At 38.2% G+C, this 12,493-nt stretch overlaps 1 protein-coding gene across 1 annotated transcript in view; it reads right to left on the minus strand.

Annotated features, from left to right (window-relative positions):
• The window catches only part of slou (slouch), a 111,572-nt gene that overhangs the window by 74,996 nt on the left and 24,083 nt on the right, over nucleotides 1–12,493 (minus strand). Inside the window, exon 2 of the mRNA XM_065238727.1 lies at nucleotides 11,700–11,994. Within this exon, the coding sequence (XP_065094799.1) occupies nucleotides 11,700–11,994 (295 nt within the window). The remainder of the gene's footprint in view (nucleotides 1–11,699; nucleotides 11,995–12,493) is intronic.

A 12,493-nucleotide genomic window follows, 5' to 3' on the forward strand; every position in this document is an offset into this window, starting at 1 on the left:
GATCAGTCATATTTGTGGATTACAGAACATTTGCGAAAAATTAAAAACTTGATACAGTCCGCATCGTGCACTCTTGCCGTGTGGATCTATTTGCTTTTTGCTTAAGGAAGTGTTACTACTACCTAAAGTTACAAAAAATTTAAACAGAACTTTTGTTTGGACCCTACACGAGGTAATCCTTCTTGGATATCGATTTGGAAAATTCTTCTTCGATCCTTCAGATTCTTATAGTAATCTGCTTGGAAGTCGATGTGGATAAAAAATTTACTGCCGCCATGTCATGATAAGTTCATTTGCTTACATTATGGTTTCACCGGAGCAAGCACGTTGCGATTCAATCCTGCACGCTCGAAACGAAAACCCTGGTCTATCCGCTCCTGGCAGTTTTCGAAACAAATTCCTGGGCACAAATTTTAAACCTCGGTTAACCGGAAGAGTGCCCCGGAAGAATGTAAAACAAAAAAGATGTCGAAATTCCCCAAGCAATCTGCAGTTTATAAGGAATAGTGCCTACGGAAGAGACTACTGCCTTTTATGGAGCAGCATGAGGTGGATTGCCTATTCTGGCTAGACTTTGCAAGCTGCCGCTACTCAAATTCCACCGAACAGTGGTACACCCAAAATGGCGTCACAGTGGTTTCCAAGGAGATGAATCCGGCCAACACTCCGAAACTAAGGCCGATTGATGAATACTGGTCAATTGTATTGTACTCAATTGTACTGAAGAAAAAGGGTAGAATTGCAGTTGACTTGAAGGATTTCAAGCCGAAATGGAATTTGGTAGCCAAATAAGTGGGGGCAGGGTTTGTGCAAATGATAATGGACCGTGTACGAAATCCGGGCAATGGCCTATGGTAAGAAGGAAGACTTTAACAATGGTCTTACAATAAGCATAATACCTACTAATGTTTAGCTGTTACATTGAGCTATGAAAAATAAAACGCATATTAAACCCCAACAAGATTTTCGTGTCCGGATTTAATGTTCAACCTTTAGATGGCATATTAAAGATACAGTAGATTTAAGATTTTATAATACTTAGTTTTCAGCAAATTGTTGCTTATTGATAAAAAAAAACCATGTGGTCGTCATAAACACATTTTTTTTTTTCTAATGAAGCTTACAAGCTAATTTTTTGCCCACATAGATTTATGATTATGATTAACAATATATAAAAAACTAACAAAATCCAATAAGACAGATCCACGAACTCGGGTGTTTCTTACAACCCCGTTTATGTATTATTACTCCATCTTCCCCTATAGCTATAACTTTGTTTCTAGTTGTCCAATCGCTGACAATTCAAGAAAGATATAAATGTGGTAAAAAAAAACACAAAAGGTTGAAAATGGAAGTTAAAATACACCATTGAAAAGGAATATAGAATTCCGCTATTAGACATTCCTATGACATGTATTTGTTTTTCTGGTGACACTGTTCCCCATAACATATACCTTATAATTAGACGAAAATTGACAATGACAATCTTACCAAAACCGAATCCAAGATATTCGAATGTGGTTTGCTCCATCCATCCATTGGCATTAAATAAATATGTACTGTATGAAAAACTATAAAGTTTGATAGATCGAATGGTATATTTAGAAGGGAATCTGAAAGTGCTCACATTGAGGCCCTAATTGAGGAGATTATTTTGAGCAGGCTTGCAATTGCTCATTACAGCTAAAATGCTATTTTTCGTTTTTATGAAACAATGGGATACTATAACGATAATTTTTATTTGTAAGATGCAAGAAGAGGTGGTAAAGATTGTATATGACATATACAATTTGTCAATTTTGCTTTCAGAAGGTCACAACTAGCGATTTTATGATCGCTGATTGCACGCTCATCGCGTTGCTCATCGTTACAGCTAATCGCTATTGTGACCCTCTGAAAGCTAAATTGACATTTTTTATGTGCCATACACACACTTTACCTTCTGTTCTTGCATCTTGCAAATAATAATTTTCATTAAATATTTCATAGCTTCATAAATCCGAAAAATAGCATTTTAGCTGTAATGAGCATTTGCAAGCTTGATTTTGAGGTATTTGGATTTTTTTTTGTATGATGCCAAAATACTTCTTCTTCTTCTTCTTCTCCGCATTTCAAGCTTATTGCATATCGCATATTAGCTTATTGCGTGCTCTCAACTTAGTGTTCTAGATGCACTTCCAAATTTATTAATTGAGAGCTTTCGATGCTTGTACCATTTTTGCATTGGTATAATTGTGTGGCAAGTCCAATTATACTTCTATGCCCAGGGAAGTCGAGAAATTTTCCAACCCGAAAAATTCCTAGACCGGACCGGGAATTGAACCCAGCCACCTCCAGCATGGTCTTGCTTTGTAGCTGCGCCTTTACCGACTGAGCTAAGGGAGGCCAAAATACTTCTGCATAATAAATCATGAAAATTAATAGGTCAAACGACACATTTAGATGTGAATCTGACATTGTCCCATTGAGGTCCTACTGGAACCAATTCTAAAGTAAACGGATGTGATCTGGTCCATCCATCAGACCTTGGCATGGTTTCAAAACACTTCTGTTAAATAAATCATTATATTTTCATGATGATATACTGCCCAGCACTACTGAGACCCTCCTTTACACTGCTTCAGCGTTGGCATACGCGTTTGAAAACCGCGGCCAATAAAACATTTAAATACCTCTATTCTTTAGCTTATCACTGAACACACCGTCACCTTCCTCAGTTTTCTTCCGTTCACTCGTGAATTCTCGTAGATACCTGCACTGTCTGGTCGTATTTTTGACGTAAGGTTACGTCTTTCGGCAACATATTGAGGGTGCAATTACGGAAAACAAAAATCGTCCGCGTTACGAAAAGTGGTCAGGTTTTGAGCACTTATAACTCTGTCAATAGCGGATGGATTCTAATTCTAAACAAAACAACCGTTTGGAGATAATAAATTGAACACTTTATCAAAATTACACATATGTCCATCAGTTGCAATGGTGATCAAAATTATCACCGATTGCCTGCAAAAAGTGCATTCCCTAACACAGATTTCAAAATCAAATTCCATCCGGTCTCACCAAACGGTGCTTATTCAATCACCGTGTATGGTGGTGTCCGGTCGGTCGTCATGATCATCATCAGCAGCAGCAGTGCTTTCGGCGCGCGGTGTTGAACATTGTTCTCCAGTATACAACGAAACGCTGCCCACATGCAGCAAAACGGTCCTTTTCAGGACCACCATAAATTTGTAGAAGAGTTTTTCTGAACATTTGTAAAGGTCATCAATCGGATGTCAGATCCCATCAGTTTAAATCTAACATTCCATGTATTTTTAAGGCAACATTGGGGGTGTAATTTCATAAAGCTAAGTCGATCACGGCATGAAAGTGGTCTGATTTTGATCCAGGGATGATGGATTTTAATACGTCAGTCGATAGGAAATTTTTCTACGAATCTGTTAAAATTAAGACTTTATCAAGTTTCAAATGGTCACTATTCAAAATTGCACGAATTTGCAACTGTTGCTATCATAATTAAAATGATCACCCATTGCTTGCGAAAAGTGCTTTTCCTAACACAGATTTCAAAATCTAATTCCATCCGGTCTCGCCGAACGGTGTTTATTCAATCACCGCGTGTAGTGAGTGGTGGTGTCCGATAGTCATCAGCAGCAGCAGTGCTTTCAGCGCGTGGCGTGTTGAACTCCCAGATCAGCATAACTCAACCATTACGACACAACGGTTCTTTTCAGGACCACCATACATTATTGTTGTTTGAGAGTTAATTTTAATTGAACGTTCGCTCGCCTTACTGCCAGCCACATAACCCCCAAAGCTCTTTGATAATGTACCCCTCAACCAAACGTTTATGGTCAAATGCGTAGCAGTATTGAAGTGGTACATAAAAATTCTCGCGATGACCGAATACCACATGACCTTGTCAATTACCAAAAAACACTTCGAATTAAGGTAAGTTTTTCTCCAGGACGCAAAAAAAAATCTCGAATTTATATGATTGATCGCGAATATCTTGTACAAACCAAAATTTTGTTCGTTTTGTGCACGAAAATGCGTAATTTTGTCATCAGAAAATAAGGCATTTCCGTGATGGGAAAAAATGGTTTCCCTAGTGACCGAATATTGATACCTACGTCTAATCAGCGGTCGTGTCTTGGATACAACCTCTTACTTTCCTTCTAGTTGCACCGGGCCGACGAGTTCTTCCTCTCCTCCTTCGTTAATGTGGTGTTTACATCTGTGCGGATTTGCTAGCGCTAGGGTACTAGCACTGTGCAAAAAAGTAGTCAGCATAATGTAAACAGGGCATCAGCGAATGAGATTTCAGGAGCCACGGAAATTCGTGCTATTTGGCTGAGGTGGTGAGCTAGTGAACTAGCATAAGTGCAAACAGCCCACAAACTTTCTTTCATTTGTTCGAGAGCCTGCCATGAATTTCACAACATTCCGCGATGGCTGCGCACACGGAAGAGTGTCGTCATGGTGCCTAGTGATTGGCTGACGTCGTTTGGAGGCGATTCCGGATAATGCTGCCGGTTACTGTCGGACAAGTAACTGCAGAAACGATTACGGGGCTTGACCAACGGTACACTACAGAGTCTGACCGCATCGTAGGATAATTATAGCGGTAAACTACGGTAGACTACGCCCAGCCTTGGTCAACTCGACCAATATTACGGCAAACTCGGAGGTGTGCTAACCTATGGACATGAAAGGCAAGTTTGTTTGCGATTAGGAATGGTGACGGTCAGATGGTTAGCGTACTGTTTTACCCCAGCGTCCTTCTGGAAAACGATTCTTCCACATGTGTCCTTGTTTCGCACAAAATCACTAAATTGTGTAAACTGTTATATGGAGTAGGGTAGAGCGCTACTTCGTCGTAATCGCCCATTTCCGTTCTATCGATCAGAAAAGATCAATAATATGAATGATTTCACCGTGCACAAATCAATAATAAGTTTGTTCCGATACTTTAGTTCATTAGCTACAATATAAATCCAATTAGAGTGCATTGTAATCAAAACAAAAGAAGCGCTGCTAGCGAGTCCCCTTTTTCTACATTTATCCGTAGGACGAAGAAAATCCAATGCAGTTTGAGTGATTTAGGAATTGAAACTCGTAGGACGAATTTGTAATCAAGAAGCAGTAATAGATTTTAAACAATATCTCAATAATTTGTGACTCTTTATCAATTTCAACGGAAGGTATGGAAAGGTGAATAAATTTAGAAGTCATCTTTTACAGAAAAATTCCATTTTTTGTTCAAACCCGCTTAAAAAGAGAGGTAATACGCGAGTTGTGCTTAGTAGGACGGAAATTAGATCAAAAACCCTACCATCGTACTTTTCAATCCGCAAATAAATAGAAAACGATTCCAACTGCTCAATACCCTTCCAAAATCTAATTAATGCTATTGACGATCATTCAATCAAAAACTGGTCAGCAACCAAAGCAGATTTTGTAAATTGCTCAAGTCAATAATTTTTCAATTAACTGTAAACCAAAAGCGATGGTACTGATGAGAGTTATTTCATTTTTTTTTCTTTCTCTCAGACCTATCCTTCAACGTCCTACCAAGTTTGATATATCCAATTTTGTCAAAGAAACTGGTAGCCATCGATGGGTGGCAGTACTGTAGTTTGGAAACGAGGGCATACAAATTTAATTTTTATTCCTCCCAATTTTACACATCGATCGATATTTTAATTAAAAACATCAGTCAGATTCACAGTGGGTATAATAAACAGAGAACTTTTGGTTGGAACAGAATCGATGCGGTCGGTTTCAGTGGAGGGAGGGTAGGAGATGTGGGTGGTTGAAAATCAATTCGTTTTATGTAAATTTTCCTTCGAGAGAATGGGAGGAAACGAGAAAGAGAGAGACAGTGAGGGATGATGCAGAGATTTTTTTACCTCTTCAACTGCGTGGTCGGGTCGTGGAGGTCTGCACCAGAGCTTTTTTTTTGTCATACCACTACCGGAACTGATCCATTAAAAGTTTTCTGTACCCTCGGAAAAATGGTACGCAAATGGGATTTGGCAAATAGGAGCAAATTGTTTCCGCGCCCGAGCATCCGCGCTCAACTGTATCTGCGGGATCCGGTCATTTAGGATGCATCAGATTTCGCGCGATGTCGGTTTGGCAGGAGGAACAAAGAAGCAGTTTGGTGAGAAGGCGAAAAAATCTACCAGAGTGCAGCAAAGAGATAGGTTTTCATGCAAATGATGTGATACGGCAAATGGGAATATGACCGAATTGACGATCAGATTATTGATTGGAAGTGGAGATGATCATTGCAAAAGGATTGCATTAATGTCTGCATATGGACAGATAGTATTGTATTTATCATAAAATGTACTTTGAGCATCTTTCATTCTGAAGTAACCAAACTCACGTATTTGATGTTATTTATTCTTAAACTACATGCCAATTGGATTCCAAACATTGTAGGTACCTGTCATTACATTATCGGCGCTAACTGGCGATGTTAGACGAATGATCTGGGTCCCTGAATAATTTCTATATGTTTTATGAGGGTTGTTAATGAGGTTATAGACGATAACGTCATTATCAACAATAGCAGCGACCCAAATAATCACTTTCTAAGCTCCGTCAAACCGATTGATTGTTCACTTACCAACAATTTGTACGGAAACGTGCCACCTGATCCGACATTCTGTTTCCAACGATCAAACATCCAGAACAGTTCAAAGTAGAAAACGCTAATCTACAAACAGGAAAAGTCTAGATAGTGAAAAGATTGCAAGTTAAGTAGAGGGAAGTGCTGAAATTGTGGAACGTTAGAAGAAAATGGAGGATAGTAGGTCGAAAATAGTGAACGGCAAGGAACATAGCAAAGCCGAAATTTTGGTTAAATCCCTAATAAGAACGGTTTGTCTATTAGGACCCCGGTGTATTTAAAACAGAAACGCTATGTAGACGTACCGGAGAGCATTTCCAACACGAATTCGGCAGGACAGGAACTCAGGTGAAAGCCATCATCACCCCATAATACGAATCGTACAGATCAGTCGCGCGCGAAGGAGTAATGGATTACTACGCCGCCCAAGGAGGTTTAATCTGAGAGGAGCAGGCGAAGAACTAAGACACGTGACCATGGGGCCCCGAATAACCGAAGAACCAAAGATCTGGTCAGATTAGCTAGTAAGTCATTAGGAGATTAATCGATAGAGGTGGGAGAATAAATGCCAGTATTAAATCAATATAAGTGGTAATAGCATTGAAAGGTGATGTTCTATGGGAGTTTTTCTGTGTTAAGTGTACCCCGTGTGGTAAGCATCTTGAGGCCATTGTAGTCAGGGATTCTCGGTAGTGGTCCTGATTAAGGTGGCTAATAGTTGTTTACTCGCCAAACGTTATTGTAAATTTCTGCGATGTGCGCAAACATACCGCAATTACCGGTGAACCTGGTAATGTACTGACCGATCATCCACCTCTCCGTATCACTTCTCAACTCCATGGCACTATTGTATCCAGAGATGACAGCACAATATGTTTATAAACATTGATGTAAAAAAAAATATGGCAAAGCATACTATGAAATATGCCCTATCAGCATACCTGTTTTTCTGCTCAAATCAAGGTTTATCTGCAATCTGAGTTCCGAAAGCCAATTTCTGTTTTCTGGAGCATCAAATCGACTTGCAGTCTTCAACAAAATTGTTTATTATAGTTTTATGTATAATATATTTTAATTTCATGCAAATCAGTTCATTAAGAAAAAAGTTAGAATGATTTTAGTGGGTCATCATTTTCTCCGATACTAATTTGAAGAGAATCCCGAACAAAATTGAAATCGTTGGCGAGACCTCTTAACGTTGACCAATTTAGCTGATTATTTGCACAGATGTTTGTTTTTGTGTTATGAACTGACCTAAGGGGTGGCCTATCAAAAATATCAATCTTTTTCCAGAATAAAACACCCTAATGTGGAGCTTCATGCCAAATAACTGACTAAAAGTTGACCCCTTTTTTGTGTTGCCTCAGTATAGACCTTTTTGACGTTTAAGCGTCTTTCTCTATCTAGCACACAGGGATGAATGGATGGTTTGTTTTCCCACTAATCTGTTTCCCTCTTCCTCGCACTACTTCAATTTAAATGGTGCATTAGTGTGCGCCGATTAAACGTCAAAAAGCTCTGTAACTAGCATAGTCGGACATCGATGTGTCAAAACAAAATTTTCGAAATATCGACACTCAGCGTTCATAAGGTCCAATGTCGAAAACGTAAGCAATGGTTACTTTCGTAAATTTCTCGTAGGTCAAAGTCAATCAATGTAAGCCACCAATGGTTTACTTGAGTGAGTTTTCATTCTAGAGAAATTCGCCGAAAATGTAATTATTTGCGTTTGCGGAATTGGCCCTTATAAAAGAAAAGCAGATATATGGTTGCATGCTCAGTAAGCATTGATGTTGACGGCGACTCTACAACCCTTTACTCCTATGGTAAAATTCCATGAGCATCTGACAATGTGTGCTTGAAATCTAGCGGGCTTTGTCTTATCTCTTCATTCCACCATGGTACCAGCAAGCCGCCGTCTCGCGGAAAAATTGACAGTATATTATGGGATTTTCATAGGAGTGAAAGGGTAAGGAAATGTTCACCATGTTTCACGCACAGACTGATGTTTGCTTATGGGATGTTACGCATTTTACCATAGGAGTAAAGAGTTACAGAGTGAACGAAAAGGCGAATTGTCAATTGTCAAGGTAATGCGCAATGAGTGTAAGGAGGTGAGGCCCAGAGAATTTATCGTCTCTTTTGTTCCTCCGCTGTTTAAAGGGTTGACGGAGTTTACTGTTTACAGCTCATTTGATAATGCGGCCATTCTTTTTTCGACTAGCTCTACAGGGGGCTTCTCAAAGAATATTTTCACTAGAATTTTCAAGACGATCAGAAGTCAATCAAGAGCGTTGTTAAACAGTAATAAATAGGTACACAGATGCAATATTTCTACGTCTCTTCGACCTGGTTGAATTGTATTGGATTCCTTACGGATATTATGTTAATTGAATGTAATGCAATGCAAACAATTCGAAAATTTTGTTGCTGCTCTCTGGACTTCAAAATGTATGCACTTAACTCTATATCTGCACTGCCGTTTTTTCCCCGCATGAAACCTAATAAAATCAAAGATTGATGTTATTGATTACAAAAAAAAAATGTCCAAAGAAAAAATAGTACATACATTTTTATTCTATGTTTACCACAAAATTTAAAAAAATAATCCGCGCAAATTTAGAGAATGAAGAAGAAAGAAATGAACGCGTGGAGTTTCCTCACTTTTTTTGGCCATAATTATAGAAAAACAATACGTTTCGGTATCAAAATTGGGCTGTAAATAGTTGGGTGGCAGGACATCTCATAAAAAATCGGAAAATAATGTCTACTTTTTTCATGCAAACGTTAATATTTTGCTGTGTGAAGCAATGCGATAAATTTGTTAAAGCTAGCTTTATTTTTATACATTAAGAACGTAAATGGTTAAGGAAGTACTATGACATGAGTTCAGGATTACTAAGAAGACACATCATTTTAAACCACGTTAGAATTATTTTAATAAAATTTACTACCCCCTTGATCCCCTTACTCATTTTACAGCTGGTATAATGAATTTGACAGATTGATGTTCTTCTATGCCACTTGAAATCACTGAGAAAGGGTCGATTTTTGATGATCGAGTTCCACATATGTAATGTGGTACTTAGGTAGTTTACGCTACATATCGCATACATTTTCATTAATGTTTGAAACATTGAATATTTAAAATGTAAAAAACAATAAACCAAAGAACAATACTAGATAGAGCTGGAATTAGGGCGTAACAACCTTTGTAAACAATGACTTCTCTCGTTGATTTCTAGGAATTCAAGGCACGTCAACACAAACCAGTATATTCATCGGGTAGGAGAAGTCTTCCTCTACTCGATGGTTATGTAGATTTGCCAGGGAGAGGCATGACTTTAGAGAAATCATCGAGAGAAGTCATTGTTTACAAAAGCTGTTACGCCCTATTTCCAGCTCTATATAGAGTATTAAAAAGTATTGATTATTTTGAAAAAAATATATCGGTTTTTATATATCATCTGAAAGAGCTTCGTGTTCTGAGCACAGCGATATTTTTTTCGAACCCACACACTTTCATCTGACAAACTGACAGCTCGCTCCCATACAAAGTGACATCATGAGGCGCTAATAAGGTGATTTTTGCAAATGTAATCGTACTTATTTAAAATAGTTCCAGTGTACCAAAATTGATGAAATTTTGGGTTTGGGTTTCATTTTTAATGCAGATTACGAATATGCATTTACTTCAATACCCTTAAAGAATTGGTTGGAACAAACGGTTAAATTTTGCAGAGCTAAAACGCAACACACAATTCTAGATAGAACTAGAATAAGAGCTTATCACACGCAAATCTTGATTATGGACCCCCTATGTAACAAACGCTTGACGAGCCTTTCCCCCCCCCCCCCCAATACGTATCGCAAACTCACTCGCCCACCCTCCTTATTTTTAAGATTGAATAAAAACTCTTAAATAAGAGTTTTAAATGTTTTTATTGTGTTATAGATACAAGGCTTGCGTGCATTTATTTATAAGCAAACTATTTATTTTCGTTTTAGAATATTTTTTCTCTTTGGTCAATCTGTTTTGTAACATTTCCCAATACCTTCTCCCCCTTATGTAGCAATAAGTAACGCAAGCTCGACCCCCCTCCCCCTCCATGTGTTACGTTATTTGTGCCTTATTCTAACTCCATCTAGAATTATACGTTTAAAAAAAGCCGTAAGACGAGATCAAAACTATTTTTCCCTCGACGATGATGCTAATTGGCATGGAAACGTCCGCCAAAATTAAACAGTTTGTTCCAATCAAAAACCGATGAACTGAATCGCAAAAATCCTTATTACAGTTGAATCTTGATTGAATATTGATAAACCGTTTACAATTTGTATGAGAAAATCTCTTCATATTCCATTAGTGGAATCGGTCGCATTCGTTCATTTTGTTTTTCCTAGTAGAATTTATTGAATTTTTCTTTTTTTTTGTCACATTCAATTTGAAAGTATGCTGGTGCAAGCAGCTGAACAGCGATTGACTAAGGCTATCTACCGTGAACGTCTATTTGCCTAAGTGTTATCTGCTTTTTAGCATGCATGATGCATCAATCGTTGCGTTCGTATGTGGCATCCCATTGACCGATGTGTACATGTGCAATCGCAGTCATGCACATTTGCCCCATTGCATGCTTCGATGCAATATACCGTTCTCTTTTCCGGTGAATCTGCAATTCTTTCGTTGAAGCATTTTTTATGTTCTATAAGGCTCGACGGAGGGCAGTTTTTTGCTAGAGCATTTCACGTGGCAAGTTCTACCAGGCATCGAAGTAAGCTTAGACGGGATGAAGTATTTTGCAATACGAGATAAAGCCGGACCCTGAATTGCAACAGGGCTCTGTATGCATTGCTACGAAGCCATCGAACGATACGACTTGATACGGAGGCGATGGCAAAAACTGCAGTTAAAACTATTTGTCAAATGCGTGTAATTCGAACGCATCTAAATGTTAGCAGGAGAAAATCTGTTTGCTTTCTGATGTTCCGATGAGATGCAACGCAAGAGAGTTCGTCAGGTTGTCTGACAGGTTATAGTCAATTAATGTGAAGAACCTACCTGATCGTGAATCACTTTGGTCATCCTCCAGTTTGTCATCCCGGTCGAATCCGCTCCAAAATTTATTATTACTATTTACACTATGATTATTGGAATTACTGTTTTGGCTACAGGTATTGTTATTATTAATACTGCTATTATTGTTGTTTTGATAAAGTTTGCCGTTAAATTTGTTTGGATCGAGAATGTTTTCTACGGAAAATGCCAATCGTTTTGGTGTGGTTTCTTTTTCACTGCTCGTGATAGATTTTGCACTGCTGCTGTCCATGGAGCGGGTTAAATCAACGGGACATCCCTGTGTGAGATGAGAAAAATATTAAAAAAAATAAAAGTCAATAACAAGGTTATTATAGATCTGTGACTATTGTTAATTGATAGATGGACCACTTGACCACTGCTGATTCATCATAATATAGCATGTTAAAATACAAATGAAATTTCTGAAGTAATACTGCCCTGCGAAAAAATGATCTTATTTCTTTTCTGTCTTTAGTGTATGAGTGATCAAAGGTGGCAAAACATTCAACTCACTTTAATATACCAGGAAAGGAGAGAGGATTTGGTTTACTGAAGCTTACATCGCACAACAACGGGGCAGAATTCACTTTTGCCGGTCAAAAACCGTTGCGCTCTTATCATGCATTTTGAAAATTTGGTTTCTGCGGCAAAGTTAACCAGTTAAATAAAAACTATCTTGTGACGCTTAACGTTAGAATATGCTGACAAGTTCTCCAACAAAGTTTTTTATTTCAAAACCTCGGGATATGTTTTGTTTTGTCAATTAATGTACATTT

The sequence above is a fragment of the Ochlerotatus camptorhynchus genome, unplaced genomic scaffold (assembly GCF_037179485.1).
Source record: "Ochlerotatus camptorhynchus isolate MF236.1 unplaced genomic scaffold, CSIRO-AGI_Acam_v1.1 ptg000922l, whole genome shotgun sequence".
Lineage (NCBI taxonomy): Eukaryota > Metazoa > Arthropoda > Insecta > Diptera > Culicidae > Ochlerotatus > Ochlerotatus camptorhynchus.